Here is a 21,377-nt window from a genome sequence, read left to right as displayed (position 1 = left end):
AAAACCTATTTATGTTAAAGAATAACTAATGTACTTCATCACTCTTGGAGAACAGTTCATTTCCTTGAAAATGGAAAATTTAAGTGTTGCTAAGTGAAACTGAAAGGGATTTTTCTTTTGTGGGGGAGTGGGTGGAAGCATAATTGAATTACTCTCACATTAAGGGACATAGGAACAATTGTGAGGATGGCACTGAGTGGGCAATGCTTCCTTCTCTTGTACCCTGGGTCGCTGCTGGACGGCACCAGCAAGAACCGGTCCAGGGAAAATGTTCCGATCGGAAGAAATCTTGGATGCGGTTGAAATAGTATCACGGGCCTGTGCCTGTCGGAGAGATGGGGCTTTTCCCTCCAGAGGCACGCCTACCTGCCTGTAGGGTGACGGAGAGTTGGGATAGACTTGATGGCAGCGAGTGGTTTTCTGGGTCCTTTTATTTTATTTATTTACTTTTCAAAGGTACTCTGCGATTTTCACCCAGAGGAAATCATGAACTCTTTAAAAGGTGCAAAATGCTGTACTCTCTGAGACTAGCTATTGAGACCAATGAAAAGATTTAAATGCAGAAGCCAGATGGTTCTCATCAGCCACCTTAAAATCATTTAAAATCGGATGCGGAGAGCTATGGATCCGCGCCCTCTCTCCATCCCTGGAGCACTTCAGCTGGTGGAACAGAGCGCTCCTTGTTTGCAGTTCCCTGCAGCAGGGACCTTGTGCTGAGGAATGCTGCCAAGCCTGCTCTATAAGGAATTCCAATCTCCTTGATGATAATAAAGGGAGAAACTTCTTGGGCAAAGGGTTTGAAAGCAGAATTTAACGATTTCCAGAAGCTAGCATGATACTTGATTGTAAATTGCAGTTATTCCAAATATTAGGTTTCCGTGTTCACCTCTGGAGCTGGGTCCATATATGCTGATATTTGCTGTTTTAACTTCTGTTAAGGCCCTTTTGAACCCTGTCTGGCAAAATTGCTTTTGGAAGCTTCAGTTTCTTTTCAGTGTTCTATATATTGAGATTTAAAATATTTATATATTTTTCCAGAGCAGAGGATTATTTAAAAAATATTTTCCCGCACTTTCAAATGATATTTTACCCCTGCCCTGGTGGTGTAATGGCTAATGCACTGGGCTGCTAATTGCAAAGGTAGCAGTTCGAAACCATCAGCTGCTCCTTGAAAGCTAGATGGATTTTCTACTCTGGTAAAGCACTACAGTCTTGGAAGCTCACAGGGGCAATTCTATCTTGCACTGTTGGGTCGCTGAGTTGACATCTATTTGATGGCAGTGAATTTGGGGTTGTGTGTGTGTGAGGGGGTGTTTTGTTGTCATTCAGAGCATTCAGTCAATAGGCTCTTGTTTCTGTGTAGACGCCTCACTGTTTTTACTTGTTTTGTTCATTTGTCACTGAACACTGTTTCCCATGGGAAAACATCTCCAGTTTATATAATGTTATCAGAAAGCTCTTCATTTTACAAGAATTACCTTTGTATTCAGTCTAAGAAATACACGTCTCAGGAATGGCCAGATAGATCAGTGTCCCAGTCTTGGAGATATTGGTTTAGATTTCTGTAAAGTAACTGTCAGTTCATTTTAAAAGCTGTAAAGATGATTGCAAAATTATAATGTATTAATTATGATTACATTATAATCGTAATTTGACTCCATTACCCATTTATTGAAGTAGTTCTGCCCCTGGGTGGTGCAAGCCATTAATCTCTTGACCTCTAGCTGAAAAGTTAGCAGTTCAAACCCACCCAGCGGTGTTTTGGGTGATGGACCTGGCCATTTTCCTACAAGGTCTGAGTTTCGAAATCCCCTGGAGCAGTTCTTCCCTGGTCATCGGGGTGGGGTCACCAGGAGTCCTATCACTCACAGTTACTAAGAGCAAAATAATCGCATTGTCTATAGAAGAGAGCGTGACACAGACCTTTTTAAGGGGGGATAATAATAATGGGAATGATCCTTCCCCTGGCAGCGAAAGAACTTACTCTCCGACTCAAAGAGTGAGTTTTAATAATGCTGGTTTGTATTAACCAGCTCTGAGTATGGCCCTGTGCGCGATTTGATAAGCGATTGTTTGAGGCACTAGAAGTCTCTGGATGGTACCAGTGGTTCATGAGTTTGGTTGCTGAAGAAAGGCCTGGCAACAATCCCCCCCAAAACAAACAAACAAAACAAAACAAAACCAAACATTAAAAACCCTACAGAGCACAGTTCTACTCAGACATGCACAGGCTCACAGTCAGGATTGACTCAAGGACAACTGGCCTTTGGAAGTTTCATTCATGAAAAGGGATTTGCTTGGAGAACTAGGTCTTACCTCCTGTATGGCCATTTTGGCTGGTGAGCGTGGTGTTCTTCACCCCCCACTGCCCACCCCCTCGCCAAGTTGGATGCCAGAGAGTGGCTGCACCTAGCAACCAGGCTTTGGTTCCTGAAGTGGTGACAGGATGCAGGTGAGGCTCCTGGGGTCTTTTGTCTTGTTTCAATGGACTGATTTGTTCTGAAAGCATGGCTTCTCTGTTTGGGGGGGCTTCAGGAAGAAAGGGGAAGCTTCTGGCGCAGTGTGTGTTTCCAAACTAATTGCCTGGATCTTCATCTACACAGCTGGTATTGATTTGGAAAAATAATTTTGCCTGCTGTACATGTGTCTCTGCTTTATTCTGTGATTTGAGTGATTTATTTGTGAAGGTCCTCTTGTAATGTTAAATGTACCTCATGTGTACACACAATTTAATCATTTCTAATTTGAACTTTTGCCCTACTCGTTGAGGGATTAACGTGTAAACTGTTAAACTAACTCCACTGGAAAAAAATGGATGTGCTAATTATCCAGACTCTCATTACACTTATTTCTGGTTAATATAAAGTCCCTTCTGGTGGAAAACTCCAAAGGAATTGAGGCTTGTAGTTTTGCAGTGTTAGATTTCATTGTTAAATGAAGAGGTCGTGAGGCAATTAAGGCTGCTTTCCTGAAATATGATAGATCTTGCTTTCTATCAGCATATTTGAAGAGAACTAGAAAAGATTACCAAGGTTGGCAATCAACATAATTGTACAATGGATGGTTTGGATGGAAAGGCTGACAAAGGGAAGAACAGGAGATATAAAAGGAAAAAGCCAGGTAGAAGAAAAATGAAGCAACATTTATTTATGTGATGCATTTACCAGGTATGTGACCCACTGTCCCAGGTTGCACCTTCAGCCTTGAAGGTGATGCATCCTGGGAAAGCCCTTGCTGTTAGTTGTCACCAATCAATTCTATTTTTTTACAATCTTTATTTATTTATTCTTAATAATTTTATTGGGGGCTCATTCAACTCTTACCACAATCCATCCGTCCGTCCATCCATCCATCCATCGTGTCAAGCATATTTGTACATTTGTTGCCATCATCATTTTCAAAACATTTTCTTTCTACTTGAGCCCTTGGTATCAGCTCATTTTTTCCTCCCTCCCCCACGTTCCCTCCCTCACGAACCCTTGATAATTTATAAATTATCATTGTTTTTTCATGCCTTATACTTTTTGTTGTCCAGCCCCCTGGGAGGGGGTTATAGGTAGATCATTGTGATCGGTTCTCCCTTTCTCCCCCACCTTCCCTTTCCCCTCCTGGTATGACTACTCTCCATATTGGTCCTGAGGGTTTATCTGTCCTGGATTCCCTGTGTTTCCAGCTCTGATCTGTACCCATGTACATGCTTTAGTCTAGTCAGATTTGTAAGATAGACTTGGGGTCATGTTAGTGGTGGGGGTGGGGGTCATATTAGTGGCAGGGGGAGGAGGAGGAAGCATTAAAGAACTTGAGGAAAGTGGTATGTTTCATCGGTGCTACACTGCACCCTGACTGGCTGGTCTCCTCCCCACGACCCTTCCATAAGGGGATGTCCAGTTGCCTACAGATGGGCTTAGTAGGGTCTCCACTCTGCACTCCCCCTCATTCACAATGATAAAATTTTTTTGTTCTGGGTCTTTGATGCCTGATACCTGATCCTATCGACACCTGGTGATTGCATAGGCTGGTGTGCTTCTTCCATGTGGGCTTTGTTGCTTCTGAGCTAGATGGCTGCTTGTTTATCTTCAAGCCTTTAAGACCCCAGATGTTGTATTGTTTGATAGCCGGGCACCATCAGCTTTCTTCACTTGTACTCTCAGTGACTCGGATGTGTCAGAGTAGAGAGCTGTGTCCCACAGGGTTTTCAAGGCTGTGGCTTCTTGGACACAGATTGCCAGGCCTGTCCTTCAAGTTACTTCGAGGTGGGTCCTAACCACCAGCCTTTTGGCTAACAATCTGTATCACCCAGGGTCTCTGGAAATACCTTCACCCAGGGTAAACTGGGGTGATTGGTGAGCCTCTTAGCAGGATAAGATGTGTGTCCCCTTAACTGCGCTTTCTACAAGCAGTGCCTACTGCATGTTGTCTCCTCAGTGAATTCATTGAATAAATCAGGAAATGTTAATGGCTCCCATTTATTCTTGTTCTAGCAGCCTTGCCTCTCTGCAGCTAGAAATGGAAAGAGCGAGCATAGATATGCCGGTCAGGTCTTGAAAGGGCAGGTAGGAGAAGCACGACGTAGCGTGAGGGAATGCCTCGTGGGAGGATGGCAAGTCAGTGGGCTGTGGTCAGAGACGTCGGCGAGCCAGGGAGGTTCAGTGGGCAGAAACCACGGGAAAAGACTGCCAAGGAGAATTCCTGCTGGCAGTGAAGGAGAAAGGGTGCCTACTGCAGGAGAGAGCCTGTTTGGTTTTTCAGACAGGAGGTCACCTCAGTGGCTGTCTGGAGTGAATTGCCTAAACATCTGGCAGTGTAGCGGCAGTTTTGTTAAATATGCCTGATCAGCTAGAATTAGAACTGTGGAAATAAATGACTTGAAAGCTGGCTCTAGACATGTTGCCTGCGACTTGGACCCTAGAGACCTACTCTGCCTCAGCTGGATTCAGTGGAAGACTTTTTTTTCTTAAAAGGGCAAACATCTTACTGTGGTTGGACAAACGTACATACGGAGATGACTAGAACAGACAGATGTTTGAGCTATTTTTATGTATCTGTGGGAAGGAATGTCAGGAAGTTGTTGCGTTTCTTTCATTAAAATCTCAGTGCCGTTTTGGTGGTGTTTTTTTTAACCTCCTCCTGTCAGCAGTTTCAGGAATGATGAGTTATTACAGAAGAGCCCAGCTCCTGACTCTATCACTGACTCCTGTTGGGTGTTCATGTTTCTTGGCGTGGCTATCATATCATATCATATCATATCAACCGTTTCTTCAGCAGCTGGACTTAATAGAGAGGAAGGAATGTACTTGTCGTTTGATTCCTATTTTGAATAACTTTGCCTCCTGTGGATTCATTTGCAACTCTTGCTGATTTTTTCGTCTTACTGATGAGAACTCAGAAACTATTAGTCAGGTGGTACAGGTATTTCAGGACTTACAGTTTTCCATGTAAAGTGGCAAAATGTAAAACGATGCAAATTGTTAACATGCTTGAGTGTTAACTGAAAGACTGACAGTTTGGCTTGAGTCAGTGCAGAAGCACCGAGGAAGAGAAGTCTGCGCATCTATGAGCAGGCAGCCGTTGACAACCATGGGATTTTACTCTGACACTCATGGGTCTGGCCTTGAGGCTAGAGCGGTCGCGCTCAATGCCAGGTTTTGCAAATGCCCAGGAAACTCTCCTCCAAGTCCTCGTCCTGAGGAGGTCAGTTGTGTGTGATGGTCAGGGCTAAGATGTGATTGGGCAGTTGGACAACGATACCAACAGCCCTTTCTTTTATGTTGAGAGAGTCTTCTGGGGGAAATCGGAATGAAAGTGTAACTTAGTCACATTTGTAGATGATCAATTCAACAGTGTTTGACCTTGTCTGTTAAAAAACAAAACAAAAACACGTATCACTTCGTGTCCACGCCATGCTCTCTGCCCTGGTGGAAAGCATACTTTACTCCCGGACCTGGTCACAGGCTTCGCACTCTGTGTGAGTCAGTTTGAAGTTAGAAGAATATGGTTTCTTCCAGTGTGCATAATTTCATTAAACCACAACAATAAAACATTTTATTGTCAGAACCTTTTGGGAGGCACCACGAAGATCCACTGTGGGGCAAAAGTATAAAGTTCTCAATAAATCAATTTTGCTAATTCCTTCCTTTCCCAGTTTGAGAAAAGCCTTGTGGTGTAGGCAGCTACAGGCAGCTGGGTAGCATTGGTTATTGTCAGCTACTGTTGAGTGGGCCGCACAGACTCACGGTAACCTCATGCCTAGAACAGAGGGAACATTGCTGGTCCTGTGCCATTTTCATAACCGTTGGCATGTGTGACTCCATGGTTGGCACTATTGTGTTAATCCATTGTCGTGAGGGTTTCCCATATTTTGAAATGTGAAGGGGTGGTAAAGGCAAGGATGAGTTGTTCACAGTTGGGAACCAGCATAAGGGAACCATTTTTAATACTTTTCTGGTTCCTTCTTCCTCGTTATAACCACCCGCCAGCCCCTGCAAACCCTTACCTTAGAGCTATGGATTCTGTAGCTAACCGAGTCTTCTCTTTTTAGGTGCCTACTGATGGAAACGCTGGCCTGCTGGCAGAACCCCAGATTGCCATGTTCTGTGGCAAGCTGAACATGCACATGAACGTGCAGAATGGGAAGTGGGAGTCCGACCCATCCGGGACCAAAACCTGCATCGGCACCAAGGAGGGGATCCTGCAGTATTGCCAAGAAGTACGTCCCCTCTGGCAGTCCAAAGTTCATGTTGCAAACTGTGTATTCATTTTGTGTTTTTTATTTAACTTCTCTTATGTTCTGTTTGTATCTTATTACTTACAGTTTAATGGTTCGCCATTCTATTAATAGATTTCTTTGCTCTGAAAGATGCATAAATGTTTATCAAAACTGTGATGCCATATTATTACCATCAATAAACCAACTGAGTAAAGTTTAAGGTATCTCGGGACTTCCTTTTATCTTTAGAATTTATCCCCCTGAGTGGGTGCAGTCAAGGTGTTATGTTTTAACGTTACTAGAATGAATTCCGTTTGTGTTTCCAACCTGATAGCATCTGGCTGATTTATTTTTGTGTGTATTCAATTTTAGCTTTCTCTTCCACTGGTTTCCCTATTTGGAGATGCAAAACGTTTACATTGCTAAAATGTTGAAAACGCTATCAAAAGTTATTCTTAGAAATCTCACTTGCCACCCGCCTCTAGCGATAAACATTTTTATTGTTCCAGAGGTACCCTTCTTGTGAAAGCAAATACATGTTTTTCCTCCTTTTTCGGGAAAAAATGTAGCTTACACTGGGCACCATTGTGGACATTTTGCTCCTTTTATCTAGCAGACCACCCTGGAAATTCTGCCCTCTCTCTCTGTGGAGATCTTCATTCTTGACTAATTCTTTCTAGTCTCTCTGAGGCTGTTGTACAGGGTGCTCCTCTCTTGATTCATGCAAAATTACTGTCCTCACAGGCATTTGATCCCATCTGCCTTAGGACATGCGGCCATTCGTGCTTTAAGCACCTTTGAAGGAATTTGCTTTGCAACTCTTGCAAAATAAAATTCCTGAGTCTCAGTCTCAACAGTGGAGAGCCTGGCAAGGTTTTCTTTGTTATAACCTTTAGGTATTAGAGGATTTGCTTCAGACTTCTAGGATCTAAAATGAATGTTTCATGAATTATATATATAGTTTGGTAACACTCTTTTTAAGAAAGGACAATGCATTGTTATAATATATTATACATCAAATCATTTTGACCTTGGGGTATGAAACATCATATGAAACATAACTCTTCCTATTTAAGGGAAACTCAGTAATATTTAAGTGTTTTCTTTATCTTACTTCTTAAAAACATCCTGCCTGGAAATTATTCATTAACACCCCCAAACTCACTGCCGTGGGTCCATTCTGACTTATGTGTAAGGTTTCCAGGGGTAACTGACCTTATGGTTTTCAGTCTAATATTTACACCACAGTACCATCTTGAATTTTTAATTCATTGGTTGAAAAAACCCACTGCTGTTGAGTCCGTTTCAGCTCACAGCTAACCTTTCTAGGGTTGCTGATGCTGTCGATCTTTATGGGATTAGATAGCCTCACCTGTCACCATTTATTAATTAGGTATTGATAATACCTAAGTCACTTTTACCTGGATATGGCACTTTAAAAATAATACAGCATTCTGCTGAAAAGTGTCTCTGGCACGATTTGATTGATCAGTTGTGAATCAATAAATTGGAACTCTGCATTATATATGTGGTTAGAGGTTCTTGCTGTCATTTGATTTCCTGAGATGCATATCTCACATCCCTTCAACAAAACAAAACAACCACAAATACAAGTCATTTTCATAGGCTCAATTCCGACTCCTAGTGACCCTGTAAGACAGAGCAGACCCATCCGGTTTCCAAGGCTGTGAGCCTCCCGGAAGCAGTCTCACCTCTGTCCCGCCCCCACCTCAGCAGCAGGAGGGGTCAAATTGTAGGCATCTAAGTGCGGAACCCCCGCACCCCAGGACTCCTTGGGATATCTAGGGAGCTATGCATTCTGTGAACTTCATAGGATTTGATTAGCAGACTGAAAGTGACAATGTATTCAAGAGCGGACTTTTGTGGGGAATGATTATTTCAATGTGAGCATCACCGTTTGCATGTAGGATTTTGTTCCCATGGTTAAGAATAATCAGATGTTTTACATCTGTGTATCCAAAACAACAGTAAAACCAGATCCATGGAGTCCAATCAAGTAATGCCATGTTTTTCAGAGTCGAACTGTTTTCTGTGGGGTTTTCAGGGTCTGTCGTCTTTTGGAAGTAGATTGCCAGGGCTTTCCTATGGGAGCCCTATGAAAGGTCCTGCCAATAAGTAAGAACTCTGTGAAAATAAAAGCAGAGACTCATTGAAGGTTCTAAACTATTCAAAGTGGGGACACTGACCTCTGATCTCTCAAAGTGCAACCTAGCCCTGCACAATGGCGGAGTAACAGAGGCGTGTTTGCGAGGTGAAATCAAGGCCTAAAGGTGCAACATTCTGATTGAAAGTTGCCAGGTCAGGGAAGGTGGAGGTGGGACAACTCAAAACCGGTGTGGGGGGTGTGTCTTTACAGGAATTGGCCAGAAACACTAAATGTGGGCTCTTCAGATCGGTTAAGTCTGTGACTCACCGTGGTCATTTCCTGAGGGCTCCTGAGAGAGTCTTGTAGCAAGACCCTGGAGGAACCCTGGTGGCCCAAAGGACCCCTAAAGAAAATTTGTAGCAGCAGCAATGAAACCCAGTTTCAGTGCCCGAAGACCAGATTCCGATTCTTAGCTCGCATGCTTCCTTAAGGATCCCTGATTGTATAGTGGATGCCACGCTGCGCTGTTCCCCACAAGGTCAGCTGTTCTGCAAAGCCCTCTGGAGGCAGGTGAGGCTTCCTGCTCCTGTAAAGATTTATAGCCTTGGAAACCCACCCGGACAGTTTATTCTATCCTCTAGGTCACTATGAATTGGAATCACACGATAATCATAGTTTGTGTTTGTCAAGACCCTCCTTAGGAACCTCTTATCCATACCTTTAGTTTAACGTCTGTCTAAGGAAACTAAGCAAAAGCTAATATGGAGTCTGGGCTCAGATCTGGGCCCATCATTCTGATACAAGCCAAGCACTTCGATATTGGAACTTAAGAGCACCTCCCATTTCCCACACCACAACTAGACCTTCTCATGGAGAAGCTTTACTTCAAAGGAAAAAGTTCTTTACCACAAGGCTATATACCCTGGAGTGACTCTTCTCAGGCCCAGGCTGTGGGCAGGAGAGTGCATCCCTTGTTGGTCTCTCTCTTCTCCGACAATTCTGCTCAACACCCAATGAGAAGGGGCATATATGGGCCAGGGACTTAAAATAGTTTATAGTTTAGACAGATTTTATTCTAGGAAAAAGACCATTACCTGAGCTCTGTAATGGATTTAGCCCATGACTACAGGAAGTCATTGAAAGTATTTATTTTTTTTTAAAAAAAAGAAGGGACCATAGATTCGCATTTCAGTAAACCTCCCATTTGCCTTTTACTACTACTCCTTCATCAGACTTCTCTGTTTCCTCTGGGCCAGTTCTGCCCAGTCTCTACCTTTGTGGTCCCAGTGTGGTAGCCATTGTCCAAATGGGGTTTTTGAACACCTGGTGTGTGGCTTTTCTCAACCGACCGGTGTTGGAAGTATAAACCAGACGCTTTGCCGTGCTGAAGGTACCACATTTGAAGATCCTCTGTATAGCGAGACCTGTGAGAGCCAGAGCTGATGTATTTTTCAGTTCTTGCCAGTCGTCCTCCTTTTTATCCAGGTGTGCAGTCTTACCACTCTCTCTGAGTTCCTATTTGAGTTTTCCTTTTTTGGACAGCATTCTGCCTCCGACGTGTTCCAGGTTTTCCTGTACACGTGGATAAATACATATCCCAAAATCCCACTTCCAGCTTCGGTTCTTCCCAGGCAAAATGTGTGTGACTTTGAAGAAGGAATCATCAAGAGCCACCTGCATTGTGTGGGAAAGGAAACACTGAATTGCTATCCTTTTCTACACTGTCTACCCTTAGCGAGTTTGTAAAGTAGAGCCTAGTTCTCAGCAAGTCGGAAGACTGCATCTTATGGGATCAGATCAGTGCAAGCACACCCAGGGATCTCATTGGCCTCTTTCCAAGTCTTGATCAATTTATCCTGACAAAATATTATTTTGACTTGGCAAATAAAAAGCCGTCGTCGTTGTTCTTTAAGAATTCCCCAGGTGGTGCAAATGTGGGAAATGGCTGGAGAACTGCTTTTCAAAGGGCACAGCCGCTCCGACTTATGGGGCATAGTTCTACTCTGCCACACACAGGATTGCCATGGTGTAGTGGGTTATGAGTTGGTTTGTGATCACAAAGATAGGTAGTTCGAAACCACCAGTTCCTCCGCAGGAAAAGGTGTTGCTTTCTATTTGCTTCATTAAGAGTTTCAGTCTCGGAAACTCCAGGGGCATTCTACCCTTGTCCTCCAGGGCCACCGAGGGTCTTGTGGATGCCCTTCTTGACAGGGGACCAAAGGCAGGTGGTGTGGGGAGAGGAGTTGTTAGCCAGAAGAGAGATGTGTATTGTGGAATGGGGCAGGCTTCATAATAATGACCAAAACACAACACATACATTAGATTAGGGTAGATTAGATAAGACAAATTGTGTAGGTTGGGTGTCCCTGGGTAGCATAAACAGTTTACATTAGTGGTTGATGGTTCAAAATCACAGGGCCACACTGCAGAAGAAAGGGCTGGCAATCTGCTTCAGAAATGATGATGGGTTAATGTGGTTTGGACAGCCACCACATGTGACAGAGTGAAACCACCCCAGTTGGTTTCTTGGCTGTGATTCACTTTTGTCCTATGGAGCTGCTGGGTGAGTTTGAACCTGCCACCTTTGGGTTAGCAGCTGAGGGATTAGCTGTACCACCAAGACCTCTTTCCCAAGAGAACACTGTGTAGCAGTTCTCCTCTCTAATAACACATGGTTTCCATGAGTTGGAATCAACGGAAACAGCTTTTTTGTTTGTTTCTAAGTTGGAGAGTGTTTAGTTAAGGGAATTAATACTGCATTATGACTTTCACTGGCATTCTTGGGATTGGTTTGAGTGCAAGGTGGAAAGATGTTCCCTGAGAATTTAAACTGTATTTGACATTTTCTATTGAATGGTGTGTCTGGAACAATCTAGAACATTTCTAGATATTTTAGGGTTTTCTTGCCACTTCCCATGGTGTGTCTGGAACAATCTAGAACATTTCTAGATATTTTAGGGTTTTCTTGCCACTACCCACATGATAGCTACTCTACACAGAAATAGTGAATAATTTCCATTTGTAAGATTACTTTTTCCACCCTCCCCTGTAAAATATTTTTGTGTGTGTTTGAAAAATCACTGTTCTCTTTAAGTTGGTATTTTAATTTTAGACAGTATTGATTTTTCACTGCTAAGAAAAGCAAGAGCTAATACTACCTCTCGTGTCGCACAGATTTTGTAAGCTATATTATGTTAAATTCTAAAAGTGGTCATCACAGCCTGTTCCGTAGCAGTCATTCTCACAGCCCCAGCTCCTACATTCGAATGGACTCCTGGCTTCCAGACAGTCCGTGCTCCTCAGCATCCCCATGTCTCTACTGTTCCAGGCTCGCACAGGCTTTCTGATCGCTCTCTGAAAGCAGTGTCCCTACGAAACCTTTCATAAACTGCCCCGGTATAAAGCGAGGAAGTCAGGAGCATTCATTTATATAGGAAAACAATTTTTTGAGCATTTCAAAGGCACCAAAGCAACCTACCAAATCCTGCCAAGTCACGCATACAACCTAAAACAACACACGGCGTGCTCACGGACACACAATTCCGCGGTACAATTCCGCCTGATGCTGAGGTTCGGAGTGTAGTTCTTGCGGGAGGCGCTTGATGACGTCACTCCCTGCAGGGTTGCCGCTGCGAGACAAATGCTGAAAGCTCGTTTTAGTTTATGTCCTTTTCCTCGCTTTTTCTTGAAAGCGAAACTCCGCTTCAGATTTCTTTCAGTCAGCAAGACAGGCCCTAATGTAGGTCTTTGGTCAAAGCAGAAAACACATAAGGCAAACATTCGAAACACGGGAGATGCCTGCATATATATTTATTCTCCTTTCTTGGCTAGGTGACTGGTATCTTTATTTTCAGAAGATTTTCATCTTATTGAACCATGAATTAATTGGTCTTAAATTCCAGATTAGTCTGGGTTTTGTTTAACGCTATGAAAACATTTGTCTACTTTATTCTAGTACCTCTCCATTCTGCAAATAACTTAAACAAACAAACAAGCCCCAAACAACTTAGTATTAGTTACGATTAGCAAAGCTACTCACTTAGTGATTTTTATTTCTCCCCATATGGTGAGTGATTTTTTTCTTTTCACACTCAGTCTCTTTTGTGACCAAAACACAGATGTTTAGAGACAGCTGGCTGAGTCAGGGAATCAGCTGTTAGCAGTGTGTCCCCAGCACTGAACAACACCCACTGAACCGTGACCGTGACCTCCTGGTGACCTTTCATGAACCAATTTACCGCTCTTGTTAAATTTGTTTTTCTAGAGAATTGCCTTGCGTCAGCGGCCCTCTAACTCTAGCAGCCGGTGCTTGTTTTATTATGATGTGTCAACTCTGACTTTTGATGGTGAATTATGTCATCTAGATTCTTTATGGTTCCATGATTCTCTCAGTTTTTATTCTCTGCCGTAGGTGGTTTTATTGATGAATTCCTTAATAGTGTCATTTTCCACCCATGACTTCTTTGATCCTGCCCTCAGCCAAGGGCAAGTTAGAGAGAAAAAGTAGGAAATGAGCCCTTGATTACCTTTGTTCCTACTTAAGAGCCCTTGCACCACCAACGTGTGGGAAGATGGGTTGAAACAGTGGTTTAAATGGAATATTTATTCAAACTACCAATTTATCCCCAGTATTCCAATTTCTTGGTGTTCGTGTGTTCCCCACCCCATTATTCATAGTTTTCTTCTCTCCCACACTAATCGAAAGAGAAGTTGGAAGCCACTAGCCTCTCCAAGGGAGAAAGAGGGGGCTATCACTCCCGTAACGATTTAGTCTTGAAACCCACAGGGGCAGTTCCATGTTGCCCTCTAGCATCCCTACGAGTTGGCAGTGAGTTTTGTGAAGGAGTGCTGTAGTTGAATGGTGGGCTGCTACCGGAAAGGTTGACAGTTTGGACCCACCAGCAACTTTGCCAGAGAAAGATGAGAAAAACCAGTCTCTAAGGATTTACAGACCCGGAAACTCTGTGGAGCAGTTCACTCCGGCCTATAGGGCCTTCAGAGTGACGTGATGGCAGTGGGTTTAGTTTTTGTATATATTACCTTCTCCCCTAAGGATAATGTTGTGTTTCTACCCGGTAGTCATTTGCATTTCTCTTTATATTATTTTTTTGCATAATCAGTACTGTTTTGAAATTTTCTTTCATTTCTTCAAAATATATTCATTGCTGGCAGGTGTGGTCTCTGCTGGGATGAAGGACCACAGTCACAGGGTGTCCCTGAGATTAAAATTTCTGGAGACCATGTCTTACAGAAAGCATGTATACGAAGCTTATTTCTGCCCCAACACACATTGGTAGGCATTCAGCAAACATTAGGCTGAGGGTCTGCATCCTGCTCCCCAAATGAACCAATGTGCCTTACAATGGGGTCTCTAGCTTGCTTTTGCAAAAATAGTTTTCTTCTACTGGTAGAAATTTAGAGATTTTTGGCTAAAATTAGGGAGATGCTGACCCATACTCCAGATTTGCCTAAGGTTTATTTTCACCTGCTTAAGATACCAGTGTGTCTTTAAATCCTCGTGATCACAGAGTGCGTTTTCTGATTGCATTAAGCAAAGCACATCTCTAGATGGTCTTTTAGATGGCCCTGTGGTGGTACATTCCATTGCTGACTGCCAGGGAAGTACCCTTACTCCTCCCTTATTGACTTCTTGTTGGCTGACAATTCTCAGTAGGGCAGCAGTAAAAAACACACCATTTTGTGCATTAAGAATGCACACCTGGCAGTAACAAATGCTGACATGTGAGGTGTGATGAACGCTGACTGGGATAGCCCAGTGTCAGCTCGACAGGGCTATGATTCTCAGTGGTTCGACAGTTATGTTCTGGTGTAATCGGACAATTATGTTCATGGCTAGTCATCCTCCATTTTTGTTTGCGTGTCTGTGATATGATGTAGTAATTCTCCATTTTTAAGTGAAGAGTGAGCATGTCCTTGTATCGTGCCCTCTTGCGTACTGGTTGGACCTGCGGACTTGCTTTATCCAAAAGAATAGAATGGAAGTGATACTGGCCTTCTTCTGTTGCTAACTCTTCATGCGGCCTGGGTGCAGCCTGGGAATTTCTTCTTCCGCACTGTTGGAAGCCAGATGGCACGTAAGAAGTTCAGCCTGCCTGAGGCCCCCATGCACTGAAAATGCTCTAGTAGCCATGTGGAGAAGCCAAAGGGGAATGAAGTGGGGGCTCTCAGCCAATAGAGAGCTAATAACTATCAACCATGTGCGTAACTCCATGGTAAACCTTACAGCCTTCTTTTAGGTAATATAATTGATGGCACCAAGCAAAGAATAGTGAGAAACTGTAAATTATTGTGTAGTCTTTGTTGTTAGCCGCTGCCGAGCTTGGTGGTGACCCCAGTCCTGAGGGTTTTCATTGACGGATTCTTTTACGTATATCACCAGACCTTTCTTGCTTAATCTTTCTTAGTTTGGAAGCTTCTCTGAAGCCTTTTTAGCATCATAGCAGCAATTGGCCACCACTGACACACACACACAACCATGATTCTTGCCTCTTGGTATTCACAGTCATGCACAGTACTTTTCCACATTGTGCAGGGCTGGTATGCATAACTAGTAGGATATTTGCAGAAATGTGTTTGACTTTTGAGGATCAGTCATGTAAGGCTTGTGGCTCCTCTCTTTATGGATCATTTGCTTTGGGAAAAGCAGCTGCCATGCTGTCAGGCTACTCGAACAGTGCTATGGAGCCAGCCGGGTGGTGAGGAACTGCGGCCTCCTGCCTAAAGCCAGTACTAGTGAACTACTGGGAAATCGATTTGGTGACCTGTCAAGCCTTCTAAGGCTAGGATTACTCAGTGTTCTTGGCCCACCAACATTACATAAAATGGTATTGATTATTTTAAGTATTTAAGTTTCAGGGTGACTTCTTAAGGCAGCAATAGAGAACTTTGTTGTTAGGTGCCAACAAGCTAGTTTTGACTCGTGGCAACTCCATGTGACAGAGTAGAATTGCCCCATAGGATTTTCTTACAGTCTTTATGGGAGTTTGAAGTGGTTAGCATCTGAGTATTTAACCAATTTCTCCACTAGGGTTCCTTCTCAAATAGGTAATAAATACATTTGCCTGAAGCCACTAAGTTTCGGGAGATAGTTTGAATGCAAAATAAATGACAACAACACGTCCTCCTAACCCCCTATAGAAAGAGGCCCTTATTAGAAAGAGGGCATTTTCTTTGTTGTTCGCTAAATTTTAAAAAATGCTGCTATTGTGGAAACAAGTTGAAAATAACTATATAAATTATTCATAATCTAGCAGCCTAGAGTGGCCACGTGCTTTAATGAACTCAGAGAATCTATACATTGGCCTAAGGGACTAGGAGTCTTATAAATATAAAGAAATTAAAACTAGGATCATATGTCCCTTGAAACATAAAACGAAAAGACCAAAAATTCGAATTTATCTTTTATTGTCCTTTTTTTAGTCCTTTAAAAAAAACTCGGGAAATACACTAGTTCAACTTCATATCATTAATTCAATTCAGGCAAATTTGGCAAATATTATTGGTGGTAGTGTTGGGTAAGCATTGGAAAGCTAACCTCAAAGTTGCCAGTTCAAACTACCTAGCTGCTCTTTGTGAGAAAGATGAGGCTGTGTGTTCAAGGTACGATTTACAGGTTTGGATTTATGTGTTGCTGAGTGGCAAGATGACATTATTGGCACCTAGCTGTTTAGGGGTACACCAAAAAATCTAATTGAGAAGAGTTTAGAAAACTCGAAAAGTGAAATGACTCTAAAGTAGAGGGTCTTGGTTTTAAACCTAGGGATTTGGGGCCTAATTTTGGACGTACGTGGGGGTATGAGAGGTTTGTAGCATGAGTGGTTCTTGGAGAGTAGTTGGAACGAGAGAGGAAAGATAATTTGAGTGTATAGATCTGTTAGAATGGAATAAAAGATGATCCAGCCCCACTTCCTCCTCCACCAGGCAAGGAGTTGATGCCCAGAGGTTCTGTGATACGCACCATTGGGGTGAAGAGCAGTGAAGGGAACATGGCCTTTGATATCAGATAGACCCTGGTTCAAACCCAGCCTCTGCTCTTACCCAGTTGAACAATTTAGGAATGCTGCTTGACCAATTTAAAATCATATTTCCATTATTCTCGAAAGAAGCCAAAATGTTTTTACACAACCTGTATATCAAAATTAAGTATACATTGAGGATCTATCAAAGTACCAGCATGGTTCTTTCTATCATGCTGAGAAGAGAATTTACAGGGCAAGTTTTCCTACTCTGTATCCCGACCTGCAGAACTTCTCATGCAAGGTAGGAACAAGGTGGAGGCATGTGGCTCTAACACACACCTGGGGCAGATCTGAATCCGGAGCCCAACATTCAGTTTAAAAAAAGGTTTTGACCTTCAAGCATGAGCTGAGATTTCTCCAGGCAAGCTCACCAGTTGCTGTAGCATGGATGTGAATTCATGGTACCTTCCTGTATTGCTGAGCAGAACTGCCCCTCTTTCCAACAGAACTGCCCCTCTTTCCAAGGCTGCGACCTTTCGGAGGCATATAGCCAGGTCTTTCTTTGGAGGAGCCTTTGGGCGGTTTAAACCGCCAGCCTTTTGGTGGTTAGTAACCTTAACTGTTTGAGCAACTCAAGCGCTTTCCTCTGGGCCAGTCAGACAAGTGAATGTGGCTTTGTTTATAACTTCGTCTATTATTATGGGCATGCCTATTTTTCCTGTGTTTTCGTTTCCACATCGAACAATAGGTGTTTTCTGCCACTTTAACCTTCTTTCTCTAAGTGAATAGTTACTTTTGTCGATCAGTTAACAGGGTCAGTGAACAAAGCACATCAGTGCCTGAGCCAAACAAAAACCGCCTGTTCGAGGAGTTGCAGTCGGTTGGTGTCAGTTGCACAAAACCTTTCCTTTGCTCATCTTTCTACTCCAAAATACATAATGGAACATGGGCTTTCCAGGCAAGAGCTGGTTTTCAGCTTTTTTATTTCCCACTCTACAGTGACATGAAATTCAGATTACATTTAAAAAAATCAGATGTGGTCTTTTTACTCTTACCAACTTTGAGGATGTACTGAATGCACGATGCTGTGACAGAAGCTCTGGTACATTCTGGGTCGTTAGGATTTTGCTGCTTACGCCTTCGCTGAGCTTTGCCAATCTGAAAAGGATCAGAGTTCACAGACACACATGCACGTTGAGGTTTGAGGCTCTGAAAGATGCAAACAATCATTTTAGAGAAACAGTCATGAGTGCCTAGAGCTATCTATGATGATATTTTATGCATGTGCTCTGTATAAATATGAGAGGACTCCAAAAAGCTAATGGAAAATGGAAATAAGGGTCCTGGAAAATTTCCATGAGCTATTTGAAGCACACACACACCTCCCACCCACTTTGTATAAGGCTTACGTGCACAAACCTCATGACTTAGAGCGAACAGAGATGAAGCCAGTTTGGCTATTTTAAATTGAGAATGGTCCCCATACATCGAGAGGGAGACAAGAACACTTTAGGTTGCATATGCACACATTGGCTTGTGTTTCCACCCAGGGGCCTTTGCCTATTTAGTTGAGGGTCACCTTCAGCCTCTCCTCCAGCCTACACCCCAGCCCCTGAATTTGATTGGACCTTTAGGACTTTGGAATAAGAGTAGCTTACAAACGGAATCCAATTCTTGTTGACATTTTGCAACTCTGTGAGCATGAATAGATATATATGTCATTCCGACTCTGTATACAAGTACATCTCTATATACAAGTCTCAGGAACAGATTTGAGTCAAATTATTGGGAAATGGGCTCCTGCCCTGCAGCCGTTTCCCTCCTGTGCTTTTACAAGGCGGTCACTGTGAACATACAGCACAGCACACACTTCCCATCATTGCAGCAATATTTCATCAGCTCCATGCTGCTGCTCAGCACCTCATTAAATTGCAAACTTGAGGGTTTTTTCTTACTCAATTAGATTAGATACTCTGTTTTCCAGTCCGCTTCTTATTAAAGAGAATTTATATTGAAAACAATTCAAGGTGCAATCTTTCTTTACATTCTAGAAATCTTTACAGGAGAAAGTGTGTCATTTAAATCCAGAAACAGAAATAGGTTGTCTGCAACCTATATATTTGTTTTGGTTTTTACACATAAGTTTCCAAAATTTAAAACTATTCATGTACTCTTTGGGTGTTGAGAGATGACACCTACTTTTTATTTGCTGTGCTCTGGCTCCATCAGTTTATAAACTTCTATAAAATCAGCAATTATGGAATCCTAGAGAGTTTCATGAACAGCTACGCATAGCTGTTTGTAAGGATGTCTACAACATACACAGTGATTTATATTTTCTTCTCATCCTATGAGCTAGCTCTATTTGCAAAAGAAATTGACATGAGAAAGCATTTAGGAAGTAAAACTTTTCATTTCATTATCATTTTTCTAGAGAACTTTTCATTCTTGGTTCCACGTATACATATATGCTAGCTGAAGTCATCTGTCTAAAACGTGACTCCCCTAGCCCTACCCTGCACACAAGCAGTGCCACAGTGTCACATGGGCCGTGTACATTTAGAAATCTGATGTTTCCTTGGGAAAGTCTTTTTAACATTTCATTCTGGTGCCGAATTTTAAGCAGATATGAAAGTAAAAAAAAAAAGTCTAATAACCACCCATGTACTTATTACTCGATTTCAATAATCATTCACAAGCACTAGTGATCCTGAATTAAATCTGGAATGAAAGTTCTCTTGTTAACTCCTTTCAGGTTTGTGTTAGTTTCCCCAGCCCCTCATTCACACTTGTTGGTCAGACTTCTTGCAGAACTGTCCATCCACTCAGATGAAGTAGCGCCTCGCGGGTTCCTGCTGTCTGTATAGAAGTGGATGGTCACACCATTCTTCCAGAGAGTGACTGGGGGTGGGGGTGGGGGCGCTTCAGCCGCCTAGCTACCAACTGCTACCTGAGTGCTTAACCCTTGTGCCACCAGGGCTCCTTTGGAGACTTAAAACACCCTTAAATTAACACTATGTAATTTGTAGCTTCCCCTCCATACACACACAAAAAAGATATCCTTGAGAGTTTCAAAAATGAAACAACTAGAACAGTTAGCAAATTCTTTTTAGAATTGGTCCCTACTCACTGCCATCCAGCGGATTCCAACTCATAGAACCTTGCAGGACAGACTAGGGCTCCCTAGGGTTACCAACACTTTAAAGTTTTTGCAGGAGCTGAAAGTCTCATCTTTTTATTTCTAAGTGGTTGGTGTATTTGAACTGTTAACCTTCAGATTAGCAGCCCAATGTGTAACTAACCAAGTATACCACCAGGGCTCGTTTTAGAATTAGTAGTATTTACCAATTACTTGTGTATTAACTATGTTTTAGCTTTGTGCTAGCTACGCATTTGATTTTGTGTTCTTAAAATACTTGTGGTCATTTGGAGTTTAATTTTGTTGTAAATATCATTTTTGGCATCGATCACTTGGCCCAGTGAGGTTGTTTGCAAAAGGGACTGAAGAGCCCTTGTGGTGTAGTGAGTTACATGTTGGGCTGCTACCTTCGAGGTCAGCAGTTCACACTCAACAGCTGCTTCATGGGAGAAAGACGAGGCTCTGTGCCACTGTACAGATGTACAGATTTGGAAACCCACAAGGAGATGGTACTCTGTCCTATTGGGTCGCTATTAAGTCAGAGTTGACAGCAGTGGGTTTGGTTTTTGAGTTTTGGAGTCTTCCTCCATTTGCCTATAATGTTGAAATGTCTCTGTGCTTCTGTATCAGAAAAAACACAGACTCACTTTACAGACCCGAAATTTGTTTCTCACAGTCTGATGAGTACACATCAGGGCATGTGCTTTAGAAGAGAACCTCCCTTCATTTTCCTGGCCTTGTAGATGACTCTTGTCTCTTTCTTCGTGGTATCTCCCCAACAGCTGTGTATGGTCTCTCCTTGTCTGTTTTCCCACGTTGTAAAAGACCATACAGGAGGGATTAAGTTTAACACTCTTCTTTTCTTGGTTATTCCTGCAAAGACTCATAGCAACTTTATGTACAACACAATGGAACAGTGCTTGTTTCTACGCTGGGTTTGAACCCATTATTGTAGCCTCTGTGGCTATCCATATCTTTGAGTTTTCCTCCTTTGTCCCTGACCCTCTGCTGTAAAAAAAGCATGATGTCCTTTTTCAGGTACTGCTGGTGCCTCTTGATGTCCAAAGTATGTGAGACAAAGTTTCTCCATTCTTGATTTCAAGGATCATTCTGGCTGTACTTCTTCCAAGCTTGATTTGGATAATTCTTCTGGCAGTCCATGCTACTTTAAATGTTCTTCCACAGCACCATAATTCAAAGACATTAATTCTGGCCTCACTACCTCAGCACAACTTCATTAGAAGAAAGCCCTGACTTCTGCACAGTCTCATATTTGGGGTTTAGGGGTTAAAGACTGCACCATAACGTTTAGGGACACAAATAGATACCAAGAATAAAGGAACCATCTGCAGGACTCTGACAACATACGCCTTAAAAAATTCCTTTGTAACGACATATGCGTGGCTTTCTTAAACATTAAGGTTGCTTCTTACTATATATTTTTAA

The 21,377-nt window shown here is 42.7% G+C and overlaps 1 protein-coding gene across 7 annotated transcripts in view; it reads left to right on the top strand.

Moving 5' to 3' along the window:
• LOC101656411 (amyloid beta precursor protein) overlaps nt 1–21,377 on the top strand; it is a 324,648-nt gene that overhangs the window by 55,714 nt on the left and 247,557 nt on the right. For all 7 annotated transcript variants that reach the window (XM_045284871.1, XM_045284872.1, XM_045284875.1 and 4 more), the window contains exon 2: nt 6,539–6,706. In XM_045284871.1, the coding sequence (XP_045140806.1) occupies nt 6,539–6,706 (168 nt within the window). The remainder of the gene's footprint in view (nt 1–6,538; nt 6,707–21,377) is intronic.

This window comes from Echinops telfairi, unplaced genomic scaffold (genome assembly GCF_000313985.2).
Source record: "Echinops telfairi isolate 266 unplaced genomic scaffold, ASM31398v2 ScPeMD7_7469;HRSCAF=8507_0, whole genome shotgun sequence".
NCBI classification, from domain to species: Eukaryota; Metazoa; Chordata; class Mammalia; order Afrosoricida; family Tenrecidae; genus Echinops; species Echinops telfairi.
The sequence above is the reverse complement of the archived record's forward strand: the minus strand, read 5'-3'. Positions and strand labels throughout refer to the sequence as shown.